The sequence below is a fragment of the Pseudophryne corroboree genome, chromosome 6, assembly GCF_028390025.1.
Source record: "Pseudophryne corroboree isolate aPseCor3 chromosome 6, aPseCor3.hap2, whole genome shotgun sequence".
Classification (NCBI taxonomy): Eukaryota; Metazoa; Chordata; class Amphibia; order Anura; family Myobatrachidae; genus Pseudophryne; species Pseudophryne corroboree.
In genome coordinates, this window is record NC_086449.1 from 190,130,747 (window position 1) to 190,153,903 (window position 23,157).

General features: G+C 49.5%; 1 protein-coding gene and 1 non-coding gene across 7 annotated transcripts in view; both read left to right on the top strand.

The window, feature by feature from the left end:
• Positions 1 to 1,312: 1,312 nt before the first annotated feature.
• Positions 1,313 to 1,385, top strand: TRNAK-CUU (transfer RNA lysine (anticodon CUU)). Its single transcript has one exon. It is a non-coding gene; the product is annotated as a tRNA-Lys (tRNA).
• A 396-nt stretch (positions 1,386 to 1,781) lies between these two features.
• The window catches only part of MORF4L1 (mortality factor 4 like 1), a 105,445-nt gene continuing 84,069 nt past the window's right edge, over positions 1,782 to 23,157 (top strand). The window contains exons 1-3 of one of the 6 annotated variants that reach the window (XM_063925495.1): positions 1,819 to 1,905; positions 2,691 to 2,824; positions 6,612 to 6,658. In XM_063925495.1, coding sequence (XP_063781565.1) covers positions 2,716 to 2,824; positions 6,612 to 6,658 — 156 coding nt within the window. In that variant the 5' untranslated portion in view covers positions 1,819 to 1,905; positions 2,691 to 2,715. The other 5 variants (XM_063925496.1, XM_063925497.1, XM_063925499.1 and 2 more) reach the window with 5 other exon arrangements.

Genomic DNA, 23,157 nt, shown 5'->3' on the forward strand with positions numbered 1-23,157 from the left:
CCGGACTTGTGACGCGTCGCGCCCCCCCAGCAACTGTCGCCATGGTAATGGGGGGGTGCCACGAGTCCACACCCCCATTACTCACGGCACGCCCCCATACGTCGTACGGCGTGCCACCTGTGGTGTGTGCGCGATCACGAATGCCAGGGCCGAATCAAAGCCCCAGACCGTCGCTGGATCCATGATAATGCAATTCGCATTGCCACGCCGCCATACAACCTGAACCTTAACTTCCAAGTCCTCCCAGGGCGAAGCAGCAAACAGTACACAAGTATGGGCAGTAATTAATGGGGGTTCCAAGCAGTGACGTGCGGTGAGGGCAGTGACTGGAGAGGCACTGGCTTCACCTCTCCCTCCCCCCCCGGAAAAAAAAAAAAAGTATAGGGTTCCCCTTCTTTTATAAAGACCAGCACTAGGCTGAACCAGTCAGGGAGAGTAATACCATAGCAGGGAGACACTCAGTGTGTGGTCACCCTGCCATAACATTAAACACCTCCCCAAACCAGTCAGCCCAGGGTTGAAATTCTTCAGGAAGTGGGGACCCCAAAAATTTAAATGTGGTCCCCCTCCTGAGCAACAACCAACACTGGGCTGAAAGCCCAGTGCTATGCCCCGCATCCCTGGTGGCGGTGGGTGCGGGGTTCATGGCATACTAATATTGTTCTTTACAGTTGACATACTGCTGCTTGCGCCAGCTTGTCGGGGATAATAAGATAGCCCCCGGCAAGACAATTAGCCATGGTAATTAACTGCGGTTAATTGGATACCCCCCTTATCATTAGAACAAAAGAGGGAGTTATGTTATTGTTGGTGCACTAGGGACTAGATATGTAAAAAAAGCAGTTTTATTCATTTTATTTAAAAACTATTTAAGATAGTCAGTATAGCAAAATATTAGAAATAACTAGTAAGGTATTATGCTTTCATGCTAGTTAATGATTGTATCTAGGCTTGCATGTATTTTACCTATTAGTTAAAACTCTAGCACACTCTAGAATAAGTATCAACTAAGTAATTTATGAATACAAAGAACAAAGATGTTGGGCTTACAGGGAGTGATTGAATGATTGGTGATAAATGTGCAGGGAATGTGTGAGTGTGCTCAGCAAGGTGTTGGCACACACACAGGAGAGTGGGAAGAGGCACAGCTAGTTGAAGTTAGTTTTCTAGTGGCTGCTGGAGAGAAAAGGTAATAGTGACATGAGACCACATGGGCACAACATACACTACCACACTTCATGACACTGAGTTAGGAACGCCTAAAATACACTTTTCCTCTCTATAAGTCCAGTTTCCACAGCCCCTCACAGGCGCCCGGCTAGCTCAGTCGGTAGAGCATGAGACTCTTAATCTCAGGGTCGTGGGTTCGAGCCCCACGTTGGGCGATATATTTTTTTTTTGTATTCCCCACCGCTATCTACAATCTCATCGTCATTATTTAAACCACACATGCCTTATTAATGAGACAACAGAATTATGCCGTTTTGTAGTAGATATGCTTGCTAGACGCCTCCTCACCCAGCTGCACAGGGACGCGTACAAGAACACACGTAGGGTAACATTCTGTACAGTGTCCACATCGGAATAATACGTTTATTGTAGTACAAAATGTTTTACTAATGGAAAGAAAGGCAGCTGTCCTGTCGCCACGCAGGAACAGGGTGGACATCACTGAAATGGCGGGCATACCCGAGAACTACAACTCCCATCATCCCCCGCGACGGTGTATGCCGACTGGGCATGCGCAGAGAGGGCGAGCAGAAGAAGGGCCGGGAGACGCGCATGCGCGACAGGCGCCGTGACGTGCGGGCCCGCGCGGTGTGTAGATGCGGCGGATCCGTCCACGGGAGCCGCGGACGTTATAAATGGCGCCGAAGCAGGACCCAAGGCCCAAGTTTCAAGAGGGTAAGCCGGGACACAAAAATGTCACCTACCCTGGGGCAGACGTGGGGGCGCTAGAGCTCACTGGCGAAGGGGGAGCGTCCCTGCAGACAGCAGCTTCAGCAGCCAGCCGCCCATAAAGGGGCAGAGCTCCCTGGCTCCCCGCGCTGCATAGGTGCGGGCGGCGGCAGCAGCAGCAGCGTGCGGTGGTGCTCGGTGCTCTCATGGTGAGGAGGATTACTGTCCCTTTCTGCATGGTTATCCTGGGCCTGCTTAGTACAACGAGACCTCTGTGCCATAGAAACTCCCAGACTCGCTCACCAAGGCTACCTAACGAATCATGATGCATTGTTTGTCAGCTGCGCTCAAGAATGGATATCCTTAAGACCTGGACTGCTAGGTTGCCTTAAGGACCGAGTTTGGGAGGCCTTGCACTATGGCTTTCAATGTGGGGTTTGGTATAAGGTAGGGTAACTGGAGTAGTTTCCTGTACAAGGCCAGCAGCATGGCTGCACGGTGTTGCAGAGACTGTATTGCTGTAATATTTCTCATAGCGGGCATAGCACAATAATAAGACAATAGACCTTAATCCGCTCCTTGTTCCCAGGCTTTTCTTGTATGGTTCTTATCCTGTGTAAAGATGGTATGGAGGCAAAGCATGGGCTGTCCACCTCAGTCCCTCAAGGCAAATGACTTGCCAGTGTTTTAAGATTTGTCATTTAAAAAAACAAAATAAAACCATGCTTTTTTTTTTTTTTTTTTTTTACAACCGATTAATGATGCCGTGTATAATTTAGCAATATGTTTAGGTATGTTTTGACCTGAAATCCTGGCATGTCAGTAGCCACGAGGACTGTTGGACAGCCACCTCTACAGGATAAACCCGCCTGGGACAACTTGTGGATTCTATTATGTGCTGCTTGGAAGAGAGAAGGGAGAATAGGTATGATGGAAACTGCGCCTACGTGAAGGTATTTAATGCGGCACAAATTATGAGAACTGTTTCTATTTTATTAAGCATATCTTAAAGCAGCAATCCCACATCGATATATTTTTATCAAACACTTTTTAAGCTTGCTGTCCTTATTCATAGCTATCCTACAAATTATCTCCTTTTTAAAATTTTGCTAGGTTGTAAAGTATTGCTTTTAGTGACACTATTCCACCTGGGTTAAGTTATGGGTGGCGTGATGCCACTGCTGTGTTTAGCTGTGCATAAACATACCAATTACAGTACCCTCAACGTCACTACTTTTCCTGTGCACCTCTGTCGGGTGGGAGGAAAAAAGTAATTGTTGGCTGTGATGTACTGTTACTGAACAGTACTTTGTGGACATGGGATTTAATTGCCTTTTCCATGTTATGCTGGATACACACCTGAAAGATTTATTTGCAGATTGACCTATCTGTAATATATCTGAAGATCGTGGTTGTTCATTCCCACTAACTACAATCATTGCCATCACAAGATCTGTTGTGAGGATGGCTTTGACAGGTCATGGCTACTGTTGGCTACCTGGGGATCCCACTAGCCCCCCAGCAGTGGTCTGACCCTCCCTGGCTGTGTGCTGTCCAAACTCACCTAAGGGCTGTGGTGTGTGTCTCCTCCAGACTCTGCTTTGTGGCGGCGGGATCCTATCTGCAGCGTTCCTGTCCCATGCTGATATTTGCTGCACTGATGCTGCTCCCACAAGGACTCTGGACCGTTTGCATAATCTGGCTGACTTAGGGTGGGTACACACTGGTAGATATATCTGATGATCAATTGATCGGCAGATAGATCTATGAACGGATCGGGCAGTGTGAGCATACACACTGCCTGATCCGTTGGGGACTGACGTCATGAACTGGGCGGGTATGTACACACGGCCGCTCAGTTCAGCTGTCAATCGCCGGCTACCGCAGGAGGTGTACGCCCGTACACACACAGCGACGCGCCAATATATCAGTAGATATATTGACCGTCGGCTGTGCTGCGGGGCCGACGCGATACGTCTGTGAACAAAGGAGTTCAGATGTATCGCCCGTACACACTGGCCGACGGACCTGCGATATATCGGCCAGTGTGTACCCACCTTTAGTATCGCGTGTTCAGGAGGTTGCCATACACAGCACAATGCATCAATATATGCAACATGTCTGTGACTGATGTCGTTCAGACATTGTTTGTATACACCTGCCGTTAAGTTGAACAGGCAATTTATCGTCCAGCATGTACATAGCGTTATACGAAAGCAGAGGTGTGGAGTTTTTTTTTTTTTTACAGTACACAGGGCAGGGAAAGCTCAGCAGGGAGTTCCAAAGCTGCTCCGCATCATGCGACTGTGGTTACCATGGTATGCCATAATCATGTGCAGTATTGCAAATCATTAATAACGGTCTGAAGAAACAAATTGATAAAAAATAGGTGTTTGTATTGACTTTTTTTTTTTTTTTTTTCATGGGATTACTGCTTTTAACCTAAAAACAAACAAACAAAAAATGTACATGGGGGTAGGATAGCTCCACTTACTTAAAATGTAATTTAGAAATGGCTTTCCATAAGCCTTGAAAGTCTGTTTTATGTCTCTCTTCTTTGACCAGATCGATAAACTATATATGCTTTATTTTTTTTCTTATGACTACAATTCATAATATAAGTAGAGCACTACACATATAACAAAAGGCCAGTGTGATTTAGAGTAAAATATCAATTTAACATACTAGAATAGATGCTTCCTTTGTTTCTGAATAATGGGTTTACCCAGTTTGGAGAAACCTTTCTTAATCAAAAACAACCCATGTGTACAACAATTGGACGTAGCATAGAAGTAAGGAATTACTGCTGTATATTCACATCTTGTGATTGCAATTGGTTTAGTAAGGTGATTAAAAAAAAAATATTAATTTTAATTTCGATAGGCTTTGCTTAAAAGCAATCTGAAAGCTACTAGCAAAATCTAGACGTGTAGTTTTCAGACCCAGAGATGTCGGATGGGTAGGCTTCCTGAGGAAAGCACAATGGTCTTTTTGTCTCCGATGCCCTTGTAAAAGGTTACTGACGTGGTACCCTGTAGAAGACAATGGCTTGCACATGCTTAGATGATACTATAATTTTGAATGTCTTGCCTCTGTAATTTGAGATCTTAATTTCTGCCCATTTTACTTCTGTGTCAGACAATGCTGTAATCTGTAGTTTTATTGACCCATTTTCAGTTTTGTATAGATTTTTTGATCTTATTGTATATGGTCAGTGCTTGTACTGTATATACACTACTGTAGGTTTAAGCATAGTAAATACACCTTTGCATTGGGTGGAGACTGTTTTTCTGCTGTGTTCAAGTGTGTTCTTCCGAATTTATTTTGATGCAGTAGTACATATTGGTTTCATTTATAGTGCATGTCTGCTTCCATACCACTGGATATAATCCTATATCGTGTCCATCAGTTACTGCTGTTATTGGATCGCCTGCAATTTGGTAGTTTCACCAAGCAAACAGTAAATCTGCTATATTTGTACTGGAGACATCTATACATCTTATCCTGTAGTTGAAAGCTAGTCCTATGGATGAGGGAGGTATTGTGGTAATGCAGCCCTCACATTCCAGGCTTGCAGACTAAAGCCCAGTACTCACGGGCCGATCAAGGAGAGATGCGTGCTGAGCGAACCGCTCAGCACACATCTCTCCTGCCGCTCAGCACAGCGCGATCTGTGCTGAGCGTGCGGGGGGGAGACGGGGGGGCCGCTCACTTCACCCAGCGGGTGAAGTGAGCGACCCGCTAGATTGGCCTGCATGCAGGCCAATCTAGCAGCGGCGATAGCGATGTGCGGGGCCGCGCATCGCTATCGCCGAGGGGGCTACACACGGAGCGATCCTGCCGATATTCTAAGCAATCTAGTCAGATTGCTTAGAATATCGCTCCGTGAGTACCCCCCTTAACTTCCTGGATTGTACCTTAAAGAGCCTTTGCAATGAATAGATTGTTTGATTTGAATCGTACTTCTCAACTCTTGTAGCTACCCTGTGAGACTGAATGTTCCTGATTTCTTTTGTTTCCTCACAGGTTAGGCTCTTCCCCTGCCTTTGATGGACATTTACGCCATTGCAAGGTTTTATTTTTAGTAGGAGACTCCAGAGTTTTCACTGCTTGAGTTGAGAAGTATGTTGACTTATTTATTAAAGATAATATCTAAGGGGTATAAGACAGAGGGTAGTGGGTGGCTTTGGTGGGCACATAAATTACAATAAATGTAGATTAAAATTCCCCACTGGCGAATGGACACGATCTAAGAGCAGACATTGTAACTTAAAAAATACCATTCAAAATGTGGTATGTCTGCTCTATTAAATCCTCCCTAATCCTGCATTGTAGCCCCACCTCTCCATTATATTGCTGCTGCAGTAAATGTTAATGTCTCCTCTAGCGGGTGGTTTTATTTCCCCTCTTGTTATGTTATCTATACTAGAATAATAGAGGTGCATCTGATTAGTACACACTTGTGTTCACTATGCTAAACTTGCTCCATAATTTGGGGTTACAGATGCTGTTGTGTAAATGTTTTATTATTGTCTAATTGAGGAAATGTTTTGCTCATGCACTGACATTTTGGAAGTTGGCTAATAGCTAATTTATAATTATGTGTTACAGTACTAAAGGTTGGGCTACAGGTCCTGCCCTATGTGTGTATGACATGCTGGTTATGTGTGAGAAGTTTCCATTGTCCTTGATTTTGATCCTTCATTTTACAGGTGAACGTGTCCTGTGTTTTCATGGGCCTCTCCTGTATGAAGCAAAGGTATGTTTTACTTCATTCTCATCAGTGGCCCCAGGATACTTTTCTAATGTATGAGAAATTAAATGCTCCCCCTTTTTACCCCTCCTGCCCCTTATCTTGCCTTAAGTTGCTTCCTAGGGTCTGCAAAATAGGGGGTGGTCACTATCTAGATTGCAAGATAAATGAAAAGGTTCTTAAAAAAACCTGATCTGTTAAACAAGGGTTTTGAAGCTGCATAGTATTCCTTCTTTTGAGGAAAGGGGAGGGTTTAATGTGGTTAGGGAGATCTGAGCGTTTAGTGCAGAGGTTCTCAAACTCTGTCCTCGGGGGCCCACACAGTGCATGTTTTGCAGGTCTCCTCACAGAATCGCAAGTGAAATAATTAGCTCCACTTGTGGACCTTTTAAAATGTGTCAGTGAGTAATTAATACACCTGTGCACCTGCTGGGTTACATGCAAAACATGCACTGTGTGGGCTCCCGAGGACCGAGTTTGAGAACCTCTGGTTTAGTGTTTCTGCTAGGATGTGGGTGGGCTGCGTGGGCAGCATGAAAACCCCGCCCACATTACTATTTAGTGGCAGTGTGGGCCCCATCAGTGTTACAAATGGGGGCGTGCCCGGCTGTTCCACCAAGCCCTACCTTTAATGTGAATAGATGCCGGATTCATTTGTCAGTTGAAATTTGTGGTGCAGGAGATTAAATGGATAAGGCAGAGGTTCTCAAACGCAATCCTCAAGGCAGTCCAACGCTCCAGGTCTTAAGTTTGTCCATGCTTGGCCACAGGTGAGTCAATTTGATTTAACCATCTGTGCTGAACCATGGATATAACTAAAACGTGGACCGTTGGGCTGCCTTGAGGACTGCGTTTGAGAACCTCTATACTGAGGAACTGTAGGTAATAGAATGCTGTCTGTGATCACCCGATATGTTGTTCAGACATTTCGCAGGCTGTGCAGCACAGCTGATGCACACTCTCTTCAGATATATCCACACATCTGACTGTGTACGGGTGGTCTGCTGACCACCTGTACACTTGCTGTGGAGACTGACGTTACAGCAGGTCTGCCAAATTCAAATGCCCACCAAGCTGACCAATGCATTGAGCAGACAATTGGTAAGTGTGTATGCTTACCTGGATTGGCACCACTTGTGTCCACAGCTAGTTGTGATGGTGTGTACCCAGCCTTACATGTAGGAAGGACAATGTGAGTTGTTGAAAATAAGATTTTAAACCTACCGGTAAATCTATTTCTCTAACGTCCTAGTGGATGCTGGGGACTGCGTAAGGACCATGGGGAATAGACGGGCTCCGCAGGAGACTGGGCACTCTAAAGAAAGATTTAGTACTACTGGTGTGCACTGGCTCCTCCCTCTATGCCCCTCCTCCAGACCTCAGTTAGAATCTGTGCCCGGCCAGAGCTGGGTGCTTTTAGTGAGCTCTCCTGAGCTTGCTAATAAGACAGTATTTTAGTTAGGTTTTTTATTTTCAGAGAGCTTCTGCTAGCAACAGACTCTCTGCTACGTGGGACTGAGGGGAGAGAAGCAAACCTACTAACTGCGGCTAGGTTGCGCTTCTTAGGCTACTGGACACCATTAGCTCCAGAGGGTTCGAACACAGGATCTTAACCTTGGTCGTCCGTTCCCGGAGCCGCGCCGCCGCCCCCCTCGCAAAGACAGAAGCCGGCAGAAGCAAGAAGACATCGAAATCGGCGGCAGAAGACTCCTGTCTTCACATGAGGTAGCGCACAGCACTGCAGCTGTGCGCCATTGCTCCCACACTACCCGCACACTCCGGTCACTGTAGGGTGCAGGGCGCAGGGGGGGGGGGGCGCCCTGGGCAGCAATTATGATACCTCTTAGCAAAAAGGCACATATATACAGCTGGGCACTGTATATATGTACGAGCCCCCGCCATTATTTTTACACAGAAGCGGGACAGAAGCCCGCCGCTGAGTGGGCGGGGCCTTCTTCCTCAGCACTCACCAGCGCCATTTTCTCTCTACAGCTCCGCTGAGAGGCAGCTCCCCAGGCTCTCCCCTGCAGTCTCAAGGTAGAAAAAGGGTATAACAGAGGGGGGGGGGCACATAAATTTAGGCGCATTTATCATTATACAGCAGCTACTGGGTAAACACGAAGTTACTGTGTAATCCCTGGGTTATATAGCGCTGGGGTGTGTGCTGGCATACTCTCTCTCTCTGTCTCCCCAAAAGACCTTGTGGGGGTCCTGTCCTCATTTAGAGCATCCCCTGTGTGTGTGCGGTTTGTCGACATGTTTGACGAGGAAGGATACGTGGAGGCAGAACAGGTGCAAATGAATGTGGTGTCGCCGCCGGTGCCAACACCTGATTGGATGGATATGTGGAAGGTGTTAAATGATGACGTGAACTCCTTGCATAAAAGGTTGGATAAAGCTGACACATTGGGACAGTCGGGGTCTCAACCCATGTCTGATCCTACAGCTCAGAGGCCATCAGGGTCTCAAAAGCACCCACTATCCCAGATTGTTGACACAGATTCTGACTCCAGTGTCGATGGCGATGATGCAAAGTTGCAGCCTAAAATGACTATAGCCATCCGCTACATGATTATAGCAATGAAGGAGGTATTGCACATATCGGAGGAAAACCCTGTCCCTGACAAGAGGGTTTATATGTTTGGGGAGAAAAAGCAAGAAGTGACTTTTCCCCCTTCACATGAATTAAACGAATTATGTGAAAAAGCGTGGGATTCTCCTGATAGGAAAGTGCTGATTTCCAAAAGATTACTTATGGCGTATCCTTTCCCGCCATCGGACAGGTTACGCTGGGAATCCTCCCCTAGGGTAGACAAAGCCTTGACACGCTTATCTAAGAAGGTGGCCCTGCCGTCACAGGATACGGCCGCCCTAAAGGATCCTGCGGATAGAAAGCAGGAAGGTATCCTGAAGTCTGTTTATACACATTCTGGTACTCTACTGAGGCCAGCAATTGCTTCGGCCTGGATGTGTAGTGCTGTGGCAGCATGGACAGATACTCTGTCTGAGGAGATAGATACCCTGGACAGGGACACTGTTTTACTGACCCTAGGACATATCAAAGACGCTGTCCTATATATGTGGGATGCCCAGATGGACATTTGCCTGCTGGGCTCTAGAATAAACGCAATGTCGATTTTTGCCAGAAGGGTCCTGTGGACTCGGCAATGGACAGGTGATGCCGACTCTAAAAACACACATGGAGGTTTTACCTTACAAGGGTGAGGAATTGTTTGGGGACGGTCTCTCGGACCTAGTTTCCACAGCTACGGCTGGGAAGTCAAATTTTTTACTATATATTCCCTCACAGCCAAAGAGAGCACCGTATTACCAAATGCAGTCCTTTCGTTCACACAAAAAAGCAAGAAAGTCAGAGGTGCATCCTTTCTTGCCAGAGGCAGGGGTAGAGGAAAGAAGCTGCACCATGCAGCTAGTTCCCAGGAACAAAAGTCCTCCCCGGCTTCCACTAAATCCACCGCATGACGCTGGGGCTCCACAGGCGGAGCCAGGAGCGGTGGGGGCGCGTCTCTGAAATTTCAGCCATCAGTGGGTTCGCTCAGGGGTGGATCCTTGGGCTATACAAATTGTGTCTCAGGGATACAAGCTGGAATTCGAAGTGACGCCACCTCACCGTTACCTAAAATCGGCCCTGCCAGCTTCCCCCATGGAAAGGGAGGTAGTGTTAGCGGCGATTCGCAAGTTATATCTCCAGCAGGTGGTGGTACAGGTTCCCCTCCAACAGGGAAGGGGTTACTATTCCACTATGTTTGTGGTACCGAAACCGGAGGGTTCGTTCAGACCCATTTTGAATTTAAAGTCCCTGAACATTTATCTGAAAAGATTCAAGTTCAAAATGGAATCGCTCAGAGCGGTCATTGCAAGCCTGGAAGAGGGGGATTTTATGGTGTCTCTGGACATCAAGGATGCTTACTTGCATGTCCCCATTTATCCACCTCATCAGGAGTACCTCAGGTTTGTGGTACAGGACTGTCATTACCAATTCCAGACGTTGCCGTTTGGCCTGTTCACGGCACCGAGAATTTCTACCAAGGTAATGGCGGAGATGATGGTGCTCCTTCGAAAGCAAGGAGTTACAATTATCCCATACTTGGACGAACTCCTCATAAAGGTGAGGTCCAGGGAGCAGTTGCTGATCAGCGTAGCACACTCTCAGGAAGTGTTGCAACAGCACGGCTGGATTCTGAATATTCCAAAGTCGCAGCTGATTCCTACGACGCGTCTGCCCTTCCTGGGCATGATTCTGGACACAGACCAGAAGAGGGTGTTTCTCCCGGCGGAGAAGGCTCAGGGGCTCGTGACTCTGGTCAGAGACCTCCTAAAACCAAAACGGGTGTCGGTGCATCACTGCACGGAGAAGGCTCAGGGGCTCGTGACTCTGGTCAGAGACCTCCTAAAACCAAAACGGGTGTCGGTGCATCACTGCACGCGAGTCCTGGGAAAGATGGTGGCGTCATACGAAGCCATTCCTTTCGGCAGGTTCCATGCCAGGATCTTTCAGTGGGATCTGTTGGACAAGTGGTTCGTATCGCATCTTCAGATGCATCGGCTGCTCACCCTATCCCCCAGAGCCAGGGTGTCTCTTCTGTGGTGGCTGCAGAGTGCTCACCTTCTCGAGGGCCGCAGGTTCGGCATACAGGACTGGGTCCTGGTGACCACGGATGCAAGCCTCCGAGGATGGGGGGCAGTCACTCAGGGAAGAAACTTTCAAGGGCTGTGGTCAAGTCAGGAGGCTTGTCTGCACATCAATATCCTGGAACTAAGGGCCATATACAACGCCCTGAGTCAAGCGGAGCCTCTGCTTCGAAACCAACCAGTGCTGATTCAGTCAGACAACATCACTGCAGTGGCCCATGTAAACCGCCAGGGCGGCACAAGAAGCAGGGTGGCAATGGCGGAAGCCACCAGGATTCTTCGGTGGGCGGAGAATCACGTGCAAGCACTGTCAGCATTGTTCATTCTGGGAGTGGACAACTGGGAAGCAGACTTCCTCAGCAGACACGACCTCCACCCGGGAGAGTGGGGACTTCATCAGGAAGTCTTCACGCAGATTGCAAATCGATGGGAACTGCCACAGGTGGACATGATGTCGTCCCGCCTCAACAAAAAGCTAAAAAGGTATTGCGCCAGGTCAAGGGACCCTCAGGCGATAGCTGTGGACGCACTAGTAACACCATGGGTGTTCCAGTCGGTCTGTTTCCTCCTCTTCCTCTCATACCCAAGGTGCTGAGAATCATAAGAAAAAGAGGAGTGAGAACAATACTCATTGTTCCGGATTGGCCAAGAAGGACTTGGTACCCGGAACTGCAAGAAATGCTCACAGAGGACCCATGGCCTCTGCCTCTCAGACAGGACCTGTTGCAACAAGGGCCCTGTCTGTTCCAAGACTTACCGCGGCTGCGTTTGACGGCATGGCGGTTGAACGCCGGATCCTAGCGGAAAAAGGCATTCCAGATGGCGTTATTCCTACGCTGATAAAGGTTAGGAAGGACGTGACAGCAAATCATTATCACCGTATATGGCGAAAATATGTTGCTTGGTGTGAGGCCAGGAAGGCCCATACAGAGGAATTCCAGCTGGGCCGATTCCTGCACTTCCTACAGTCAGGAGTGACTATGGGCCTAAAATTAGGGTCCATAAAGGTCCAGATTTCGGCCCTATCCATTTTCTTACAAAAAGAACTGGCTTCACTTCCTGAGGTTCAGACGTTTGTTAAGGGAGTGCTGCATATTTAGCCCCCTTTTGTGTCACCAGTGGCACCTTGGGTTCTTAACGTGGTGTTGGGTTTCCTGAAATCCCACTGGTTTGAGCCACTTAAGACCGTGGAGCTAAAGTATCTCACATTGAAGGTGGTCATGCTGTTGGGCTTAGCTTCGGCTAGGCGTGTGTCAGAATTGGCGGCTTTGTCATGTAAAAGCCCCTATCTGGTTTTCCATATGGACAGGGCAGAATTGCGGACTCGTCCGCAATTTCTGCCAAAGGTGGTGTCATCTTTTCATTTGAACCAACCTATTGTGGTGCCTGCGGCTACTCGTGACTTGGAGGATTCCAAGTTGCTGGACGTAGTCAGGGCTTTGAAGATTTATGTAACCAGAACGGCTGGAGTCAGGAAGCCCGACTCACTGTTTGTCCTGTATGCATCCAACAAGCTGGGTGCTCCTGCTTCAAAGCAAACCATTGCTCGCTGGATCTGTAACACGATTCAGCAGGCTCATTCTGCGGCTGGATTGCCGCATCCAAAATCGGTGAAAGCCCATTCCACAAGGAAGGTGGGCTCTTCTTGGGCGGCTGCCCGAGGGGTCTCTGCATTACAGCTTTGCCGAGCTGCTACTTGGTCGGGTTCAAACACATTTGCAAGATTCTACAAGTTTGATACCCTGGCTGAGGAGGACCTTGTGTTTGCTCATTCAGTGCTGCAGAGTCATCCGCACTCTCCCGCCCGTTTGGGTGCTTTGGTATAATCCCCATGGTCCTTACGGAGTCCCCAGCATCCACTAGGACGTTAGAGAAAATAAGATTTTACTCACCGGTAATTCTATTTCTCGTAGTCCGTAGTGGATGCTGGGCGCCCGTCCCAAGTGCGGACTTTCTGCAATACGTGTATATAGTTATTGCTTAATAAAGGGTTATGTTATGTTGGCATCCATTGGTTGATGCTCTGTTTGTTCATACTGTTAACTGGGTAAGTTTATCACAAGTTATACGGTGTGATTGGTGTGGCTGGTATGAGTCTTACCCTGGATTCCAAAATTCTTTCCTTATAATGTCCGCTCTTCCGGGTACAGTTTCCTTAACTGAGGTCTGGAGGAGGGGCATAGAGGGAGGAGCCAGTGCACACCAGTAGTACTAAATCTTTCTTATAGTGCCCAGTCTCCTGCGGAGCCCGTCTATTCCCTATGGTCCTTACGGAGTCCCCAGCATCCACTACGGACTACGAGAAATAGATTTACTGGTGAGTAAAATCTTATTTCTCCTTCATCCACTAGGGGCCACTGGAGCGTAGTTACAATGGGGAATAGTAGGCAGTAATTGGGAGCTGGCACTTTAAAAAAAATTCTAACCCTGTGGCTAGCTCCTCCCCTACTATCTACCCTCCAAGCCAGTCTTAGTTTAGTGCCCAAGGGAGCTGGTTCACTTGGGTTTAGCTGAAGAAATTTTTATTTTTTCTTTATTATTTTATTTTTTCTAACTTACACTCAGACTGGCAGCTCTGCCACTGCCAGTCTGCACCGTGGGAGCTGCCGGCGGGGTCCCATCGCAGCTGCGTGCGGCTCGGGATGGGCCCCGGCTGAGGGAGACACTGAGCTCTCCTGAGTTGGCGGACACCGCTGAGTGCGGCGCGTGTCGCGGCCACTCCATCCAGCAGAAGATTCCGGCAGCACGGCAGCGGTGAGTATCTGACGGCCGGACACCGCTGCGTGCGGCGTGTGTCGGGGCCACCCTCCACTACTGAAAGGTGTGTATATTCCCCCCACCCAGACTGTTGGGATGAAGGGGTGACAAGGGGGTTTTGAAGACTTGATTTTATCATTGGTGACACAGTGACTGAGCACTATCATGGCGCAGGGGAATCATCACCTGCACTCCATACAGTGAGACCCAGGTTTGAATCCGACCTGCTCAGTTTCCCTTACACTAACAACACCCTCCCCCTTCCCCCCACCTCGGATTATTCATTTTTTATTTATTTAAAAAAAAAAAAAAAGTAGTGATGTGCCGCGCTCCCGCTCGCCCAGCCGCCCGCTCTTCTCACTGCTCGGATCCCCGCCAGCGCGGCTCACAGAGCCGCTACAGGGATCCGAAATAAGCACACTGCAGTTTTAAATTTGGCGCGTCAAGGAGGGGGGCGGGGCTTAATCCCGCTCTGCGCGCCCGGAAGTACAGCGCGCTGGGGACCCGTTCTTTTCCTGTCAGCAGCAGCGCGGGACGGAGGCCACGCGACCACACAAAAGTAGTTACAGTGGGGAAGGGGGGCACTCGGGGGCACTACAGGTACGAGATTTGTTTATGCCAGCCTGTCACTGCACACAGTATCGTGCAGGACAGATAGGCTGCTGTGGCTACATTCTTTTCCCTGCTTCCCTCCCCTCCCTCCCATTCTGCCTATAGCTGTTTTCCTGTGGGGGAAGGTTATCAAGTTTAGGTACTGCCATGGCCACTAAAGGCTCCAAGGCAGCTCAAAAGCAGGGTCAAGGTTTAGGTGAGGAGTCACAGCAATCAGCTCAGCCCTCCTCAGAACCCCAGAGCGCCCCGACATGGACGACACAGCTCACAGAGGTGATGTCCCTGCTGACTGGGGAACTTAAAGCCTCTCGGAAAGATAGAGAGGCGGCCCAGTTCCGACAGCTTGTCCCGATACCAGCGCCAGAACCTGCATGGGCAGTCTCATTGGCAAAGTCGGTGGAAGGGCTTTCCAGGGCTGTAATCCCTTCCCAAGCCCCGTCCTTTAGTCCCCCTCAACAGGCTGCAAAAAAGAGATTGCTAGCCTCGGTGTTACAGGACTTTGACGATGATATGCCTCAATTAGATGAGGCGGACGTAGATGTACAGGATATACAGGATGTGGATATCCAGGATACTGGGGACGATCAGGTATATGGGGACTCTGAACCAGTAGCTCAGGGTATAGAGGCTCTTATTACTGCTATTCGATCAGTCTTACAGGTGGAGGAGACGGAAGACATCTTACGCCCTTCAAGGTTTGGCACCGACCAATACCTGCCGGTGACTTTTCCAGTTTCGGAGGAGCTGGATGCGCTTATAACAGCCTGGAAGCATCCAGACACGAAATTTCAGGTATCAAGGAAAATGTTGTCTTCCTATCCTTTTCCCGCAGGTAGCAGAACGCGCTATGAGAACTCTCCGATCGTGGATCCTTCGGTGTCTCATCTGTCCAAAAAGACGGTCCTTCCTGTTCCGGGGGCAACTTCTCTTAAGGAGGCGTCAGATAGGAAGTTGGAGTCTACCTTAAAGAATATTTACTCTGCGGCAGGGGTTTTGCAGCGCCCGGCCCAGGTAGGTTGTTGGGTCAACAAGGCAATCGAAGCTTGGGCGGAACAATTGTCCTCTGGAATTCGTGACGAATTACCGGCGGATCAATTGATAGACTTGGCAGAACACATCCGTGAATCAGCCCTTTATCTTTGCGAAGCGTCCAAGGACATAGGTGTTCTTGGAGCTAGAATTTCCGCTTTAACAATCGCGGCCCGCAGAGCGCTATGGCTCAGGCATTGGCATGCGGATACGGAATCCAAAAGGGCGGCAGAGGCATTACCCTTTACGGGTGAGGTTCTGTTTGGTAAGGATCTGGATGCCTGGATCTCTACGGCCACGGGGGGTAGGTCGTCTTATCTTCCTTCTGCTGCTCCAGCCGCTCGCAGACCATATAGGGGTCCCTCTTTTCGATCCTTTCGTGCCCCTTCCAGGTTTCGAGGACAGGCCAGGGGTGGAGCTTCTACCTTCCGTGGCCATAGAGGTAGAGGCGGCGGCAGGGGTAGAGGTTCCGCAGCCTCAGCCCAGTCAGACGTTAAGTCTTCTGGCACTGCCACCGCATGACGGGCCTTCCTCCCACCTGGGAGATCACAGGGTGGGAGCTCGTTTGTGGGATTTCAAGGAGGTCTGGATACAGTCCTGCCCAGATGCCTGGGTCCGGGATCTCATCACTTGCGGTTACAAGCTCGTATTTCAGGAACAACCACCCCAGCGGTTCTTTACCACGGGTTTGCCAGTTTCCGACAACCGGGGAGTTGCCTTACAAACCGCGGTCCAGAAGCTTCTGTCTGCAAGGGTTGTGATCCCTGTTCCCTCGCATCATCGAAAACAGGGCTATTACTCAAGCCTGTTTCTAGTACCGAAGCCGGACGGCTCAGTCAGACCAATCCTGAACTTGAAAGATCTCAATCCGTATTTGAAGGTGTTCAGGTTCAAGATGGAGTCCCTCCAGTCTGTTATTGCGGGGTTGGAAAAAGACGAGTTTCTGGCATCCTTGGACATCAAGGACGCATACTTGCATGTTCCCATTTGGCCTCCTCACCAGGCTTTTCTCCGGTTCGCAATACAGGACGCTCATTTACAGTTCCAGGCCCTTCCTTTCGGTCTCTCTTCTGCTCCCAGAGTGTTCACAAAGATCATGGCGGTCATGATGGCCCTGCTTCGGAAGCAGGGTGTGACAATTGTTCCCTATCTGGACGATCTGCTAATAAAAGCAAGCTCAGCAGAACGGTTACTTCAGAATATCCGGATGACACAGGACCTTCTAATCCGACACGGGTGGGTCCTGAATTTTCCGAAGTCTCACTTATGTCCCGCACAACGGCTGTTGTTTCTGGGAATGATTCTCGACACAGTCCATCAGAGGATTTTCCTTCCGCGGGACAAGATACTTTCTCTGCAGACACTGGTAAGACTGGTCCTTCAACACCGTCGGGTGTCAGTATATCTGTGCATTCGCCTGCTGGGAAAGATGGTAGCAGCGTTCGAGGCTCTTCCGTACGGTCGCTTCCACTCTCGACCGTTTCAGCTATGTCTTCTAAATCAGTGGTCAGGATCTCATCTGTTCCTTCATCAGCGGGTGACGCTATCTCCAAAGGCACGGTCATCGCTGCTCTGGTGGCTCCAGTCGACCCATCTGTTGGAAGGAAGACGGTTCGGCATATGGGATTGGACTCTCCTCACCACGGACGCCAGTCTGCGAGGCTGGGGAGCAGTGACCCTGGGACATCGGTTTCAGGGGCGCTGGTCAATCCACGAATCCGCTCTCCACATAAACATCCTCGAACTAAGGGCGGTGTACAACGCCCTGCTGCAGGCACATCACCTCTTGCGAGGTCAAGCGGTCAGAGTTCAGTCCGACAACGCCACGACGGTAGCATACATCAACCGTCAGGGCGGCACTCGCAGCGATGAGGGAAGTCACCAACATCCTTCTCTGGGCGGAGAAGTATACCCTGTCCTTCTCGGCAATATTCATTCCGGGAGTGGACAATTGGGAAGCCGACTATCTAAGCCGGCAGGACATGCACCCGGGAGAATGGTTACTACATCCCCAGGTGTTTTGGCAACTGGTCCGCCGGTGGGGAAAACCACAGATCGATCTCATGGCGTCCCGCCTGAACCATCAGTTGCCTCTTTACTACTCTCGGACGAGGGACCCGGCGGCGGCGGGCGTGGATGCTCTCACGGCTCCTTGGAATTTCCAGTTTGTTTACCTCTTTCCTCCGTTTCCGCTGTTGCCGAAGGTTCTGCAACGCATCAAGAGAGAAGGCGCTCTGGTTCTCCTAGTGGCTCCAGATTGGCCGCGCAGGGTTTGGTACTCCGCTCTACATCTGTTGTCGGTGGCCGAGCCTTGGCCCCTACCACTACGAGACGACCTTCTACAACAGGGTCCTTTTTGCTATCCAGACTTACGCAGGCTACGTTTGACGGCGTGGCTGTTGAGAAAGCCATCTTGACAAGGAAGGGGATTCCTCGTACAGTTATACCTACTATGCTTCGGGCTAGGAAGTCTGTTACATCTTCTCACTACTACCGCATTTGGAAGGCTTACGTAGCATGGTGTGAACGTCGAGAATATTCCCCTTCCGTGTATAGCTTAGCCCGTCTTCTCCGTTTTTTGCAGGCGGGTTTTTCAGCAGGCCTAAGACTGGGCTCACTAAAAGTGCAGGTCTCTGCTCTTTCGGTTTACTTCCAGAAACGGTTAGCCTTGCTGCCTGAGGTTCAGACCTTCTTTCAAGGGGTTCTTCGAATACAGCCTCCCTTCCGTCCTCCGACAGCGCCATGGGACCTCAGTCTGGTCCTGTCCTTTCTACAGTCTTCATTGTTTGAGCCCCTGGAATCAGTAGAAATAAAATATCTCGCCTGGAAGGTGGTTCTGCTCCTGGCGCTGGCTTCAGCTAGACGAGTGTCAGAACTAGGGGCTCTCTTGCAGGTCTCCTTACCTGGTGTTTCATGCGGATAGGGCCGAGCTTCGTACTCGTATGTCCTTTCTACCAAAAGTGGTATCTGATTTTCACATCAATCAGCCGCTTGTAGTACCGGCCCTCTCAGGGGACTCTCCGGATGTGAGATCATTGGACGTTGTAAGAGCGCTCAAGATCTATGTGGATAGGACTTCGGCTATTCGGAAGTCTGATTCCTTATTTGTGCTGTACGACGCTGCCCGCCGGGGTTGGCCGGCCTCTAAGCAGACCTTGTCTCGATGGATCCGACTGACCATCAGACAAGCTTATTTGGCGGCTTCTCGGGAACCTCCATCTTCCATTTCAGCACACTCCACACGCTCTGTGGGACCTTCTTGGGCGGCTGCCCGGGGGGTCTCTATGACTACTTTATGTCGGGCGGCTACTTGGTCCGGCCGTCATACGTTTGTCAAATTCTACAAGTTTGACACTTTTGCGGCCTCTGCATCCCACTTTGGCAGAGCGGTTTTACAGGACTCTCAGCGCTCTCCCACCCGTTCTGGGAGCTCTGGGACGTCCCCATTGTAACTACGCTCCAGTGGCCCCTAGTGGATGAAGGAGAAATCAGGATTTTGGTACTTACGGATAAATCCCTTTCTCCGATTCCACAGGGGCCACTGGACGCCCGCCCAGCGCTGTTCCTCCTTGTTGTTTTTTGCTTAACGGTTTGCGGTTCAATTAATGACCGCGTGTTGAGTTCAGGTTATCCTGTTTATTATTAGGTTCAATTCCAGGGTTAGTTTGGGTTATCCTGGTTGAGTAGACGTCAATAACCTCCTCTACCTTATGATTTTCTCTATTACAGCTCTCCTTGGGCACGGTTTTACGTAGACTGGCTTGGAGGGGAGATGGTAGGGGAGGAGCTAGCCACGGGGTTAGAATTTTTTTTAAAGTGCCAGCTCCCAATTACTGCCTACTATTCCCCATTGTAACTACGCTCCAGTGGCCCCTGTGGAATCGGAGAAAGGGATTTATCGGTAAGTACCAAAATCCTGATTTTCTCCTAGTCCGTAGAGGATGCTGGACTCCGTAAGGACCATGGGGTATAGACGGGCTCCGCAGGAGATAGGGCACCTAAAAAGAACTTTGACTATGGGTGTGCACTGGCTCCTCCCTCTATGCCCCTCCTCCAGACCTCAGTTAGAGAACTGTGCCCAGAGGAGATGGACAATACAAGGCAGGATTTAGCAATCCAAGGGCAAGATTCATACCAGGCCACACAAATCATACCATGTAACCTGGAACATACATAACCAGTTAACAGTATGAACAAACTACAGTAATGGTCCAAGACCTATTCCAACTGTAACATAATCCTTATGTAAGCAACAACTATATACAAGTTTTGCATAGTTTCCGCACTGGGACGGGCGCCCAGCATCCGCTACGGACTAGGAGAAATAGATTTACCGGTAGGTTTAAAATCTTATTTTCTCTTACGTCCTAGAGGATGCTGGGGAGTCCGTAAGGACCATGGGGTTTATACCAATGCATCCAATCGGGCGGGAGAGTGTGTATGACTCTGCAGCACCGACTGAGCAAACGCTAGGTCCTCATCAGCCAGGGTATCAAACTTAAAAGTGTTTGACCCCGACCAAGTCGCCGCTCGGCAAAGTTGTAAAGCAGAGACGCCTCGGGCAGCCGCCCAAGAAGAGCCCACCTTCCTAGTGGAATGGGCCTTAACCGAATTTGGTACCGGCAATCCAGCCGTAGAGTGAGCCTGCTGAATCGTATTACAGATCCAGCGAGCAATAGTCTGCTTTGAAGCAGGAGCGCCAATCTTATTGGCCGCATACAGGACAAACAGAGCCTCTGTTTTCCTAATTCTAGCAGTCCTGGCTACATAAATCTTTAAGGCCCTGACTACATCCAGGGATCTGGAATCCTCCAGGTCACCAGTAGCCACAGGCACCACAATAGGTTGATTCATATGGAAAGAAGAAACTACTTTAGGCAAAAATTGCGGACGTGTCCTCAATTCAGCTCGATCCACATGAAAAAAATCAAGTAGGGGCTCTTGTGTGACAGAGCCGCCAATTCTGACACTCGCCTTGCTGATGCTAAGGCCAACAACATGACCACCTTCCAGGTAAGAAATTTCAACTCAACCTTGTTAAGCGGTTCAAACCAGTGTGAATTTAGGAACTGCAACACCACGTTCAGGTCCCATGGTGCCACTGGAGGCACAAAAGGGGGCTGGATGTGCAGCACTCCCTTTACAAACGTCTGGACTTCTGGAAGAGAAGCCAATTCCTTCTGGAAGAAAATCGAGCGGGCCGAAATCTGTACCTTAACAGAGCCTAATTTCAGGCCCATATCCACTCCTGTCTGTAGGAAGTGGAGAAGACGACCCAGATGAAAATCTTCCGTAGGTGCATTCTTGGTCTCACACCAAGACACATACTTTCGCCAGATACGGTGATAATGTTTTACAGTCACCTCCTTCCTAGCCTTTATTAAAGTAGGGATGACCTCTTCCGGAATCCCCTTTTTCGCTAGGATTCGGCGTTAAACTGCCATGCCGTCAAACGTAACCGCGGTAAGTCTTTAAATACACAGGGCCCCTGCTGCAACAGGTCTTCCCTCAGAGGAAGAGGCCAGGGGTCTCCTGTGAGCATCTCTTGTAGATCCGAGTACCAGGCCCTTCGAGGCCAGTCTGGGACAACGAGTATCGTCTGTACTCTTCTTCGTCTTATGATCCTCAACACTTTCGTGATGAGAGGAAGAGGAGGAAACACGTAGACCGATTCGAACACCCACGGTGTTACCAGTGCGTCTACTGATACTGCCTGAGGGTCCCGAGACCTGGCGCAATACCTCCGAAGTTTTTTGTTGAGGCGTGACGCCATCATGTCTTTCTCTGACGTCCTAGTGGATGCTGGGAACTCCGTAAGGACCATGGGGAATAGCGGCTCCGCAGGAGACAGGGCACATCTAAAGAAAGCTTTAGGATCACCTGGTGTGCACTGGCTCCTCCCCCTATGACCCTCCTCCAAGCCTCAGTTAGATTTTCTGTGCCCGACGAGAAGGGTGCACACTAGGGGCTCTCCTGAGCTCTTTGTGAAAGTTTTAGTTTAGGTTTATTATTTTCAGCGAGACCTGCTGGCAACGGGCTCACTGCATCGAGGGACTAAGGGGAGAAGAAGCGAACTCGCCTGCGTGCAGAGTGGATTGGGCTTCTTAGGCTACTGGACATTAGCTCCAGAGGGACGATCACAGGTTCAGCCTGGATGGGTCACCGGAGCCGCGCCGCCGGCCCCCTTACAGAGCCAGAAGAGCGAAGAGGTCCGGAAAAATCGGCGGCAGAAGACTTTCCTGTCTTCAGATAAAGGTAGGCGCACAGCACCGCAGCTGTGCGCCATTGCTCTCAGCACACTTCACACTCCGGTCACTGAGGGTGCAGGGCGCTGGGGGGGCAGTGCCCTGAGACGCAATAAATCGATAGAAAACCTTTTATGGCTAAAATAAATGCATCACATATAACTCCTGGGCTATATGGATGCATTTAACCCCTGCCAAAACATACAAGAAAACGTATGATAGGCTCCGCCCCTTTCTCGGCGTCCTTATCTCCTCAGCACACTGGCGCCATTTTCCCTCACAGCTCAGTTGGAGGGAAGCTCCCTGGCTCTCCCCTGCAGTCACTACACTACAGAAAGGGGTTAAAAAAGAGAGGGGGGCACAAATTAGGCGCAGTATAAACAATACAGCAGCTATAAAGGGAAAAACACTTATATAAGGTTATCCCTGTATATATATAGCGCTCTGGTGTGTGCTGGCAAACTCTCCCTCTGTCTCCCCAAAGGGCTAGTGGGGTCCTGTCCTCTATCAGAGCATTCCCTGTGTGTGTGCTGTGTGTCGGTACGTTTGTGTCGACATGTATGAGGAGAAAAATGATGAGGAGATGGAGTAGAGTGTCTGTAATAGTGTTGTCACCCCCTGGGGGGTCGACACCTGAGTGGATGTACTGTTGAAATTGCGTGACAGTGTCAGCTTTGTATAAAAGACAGTGGTTGACATGAGACAGCCGGCTACTCAGCTTGTGCATGTCCAGACGTCTCATACAGGGGCTCTAAAGCGCCCGTTACCTCAGATACAGACGCCGACACGGATACTGACTCCTGTGTCGACGGTGAAGAGACAACCGTGATTTCCAATAGGGCCACACATTGCATGATTGAGGCAATGGAAAAAGTTTACACTCTTCTGATAATATAAATACCACCAAAAAAAGGGGTATTATGTTTGGTGAGGAAAAACTTCCTGTAGTTTTCCTGAATCTGAGAAATAAAATGAGGTGTGTGATGATGCGTGGGTTTCCCCCCGATAACAATTGATAATTTCTAAAAAGTTATTGGCAGTATACCTTTTCCCGCCAGAGGTTAGGGTGCGTTGGAAAACACCCCCTAGGGGGGATAAGGCGCTCACACGCTTGTAAGAACAAGGGCTCTACCCTCTCTGGAGATGGCCGCCCTTAGGGATCCTGCTGATAGAAAGCAGGAGGGTATCCTAAAATGTATTTACACACAT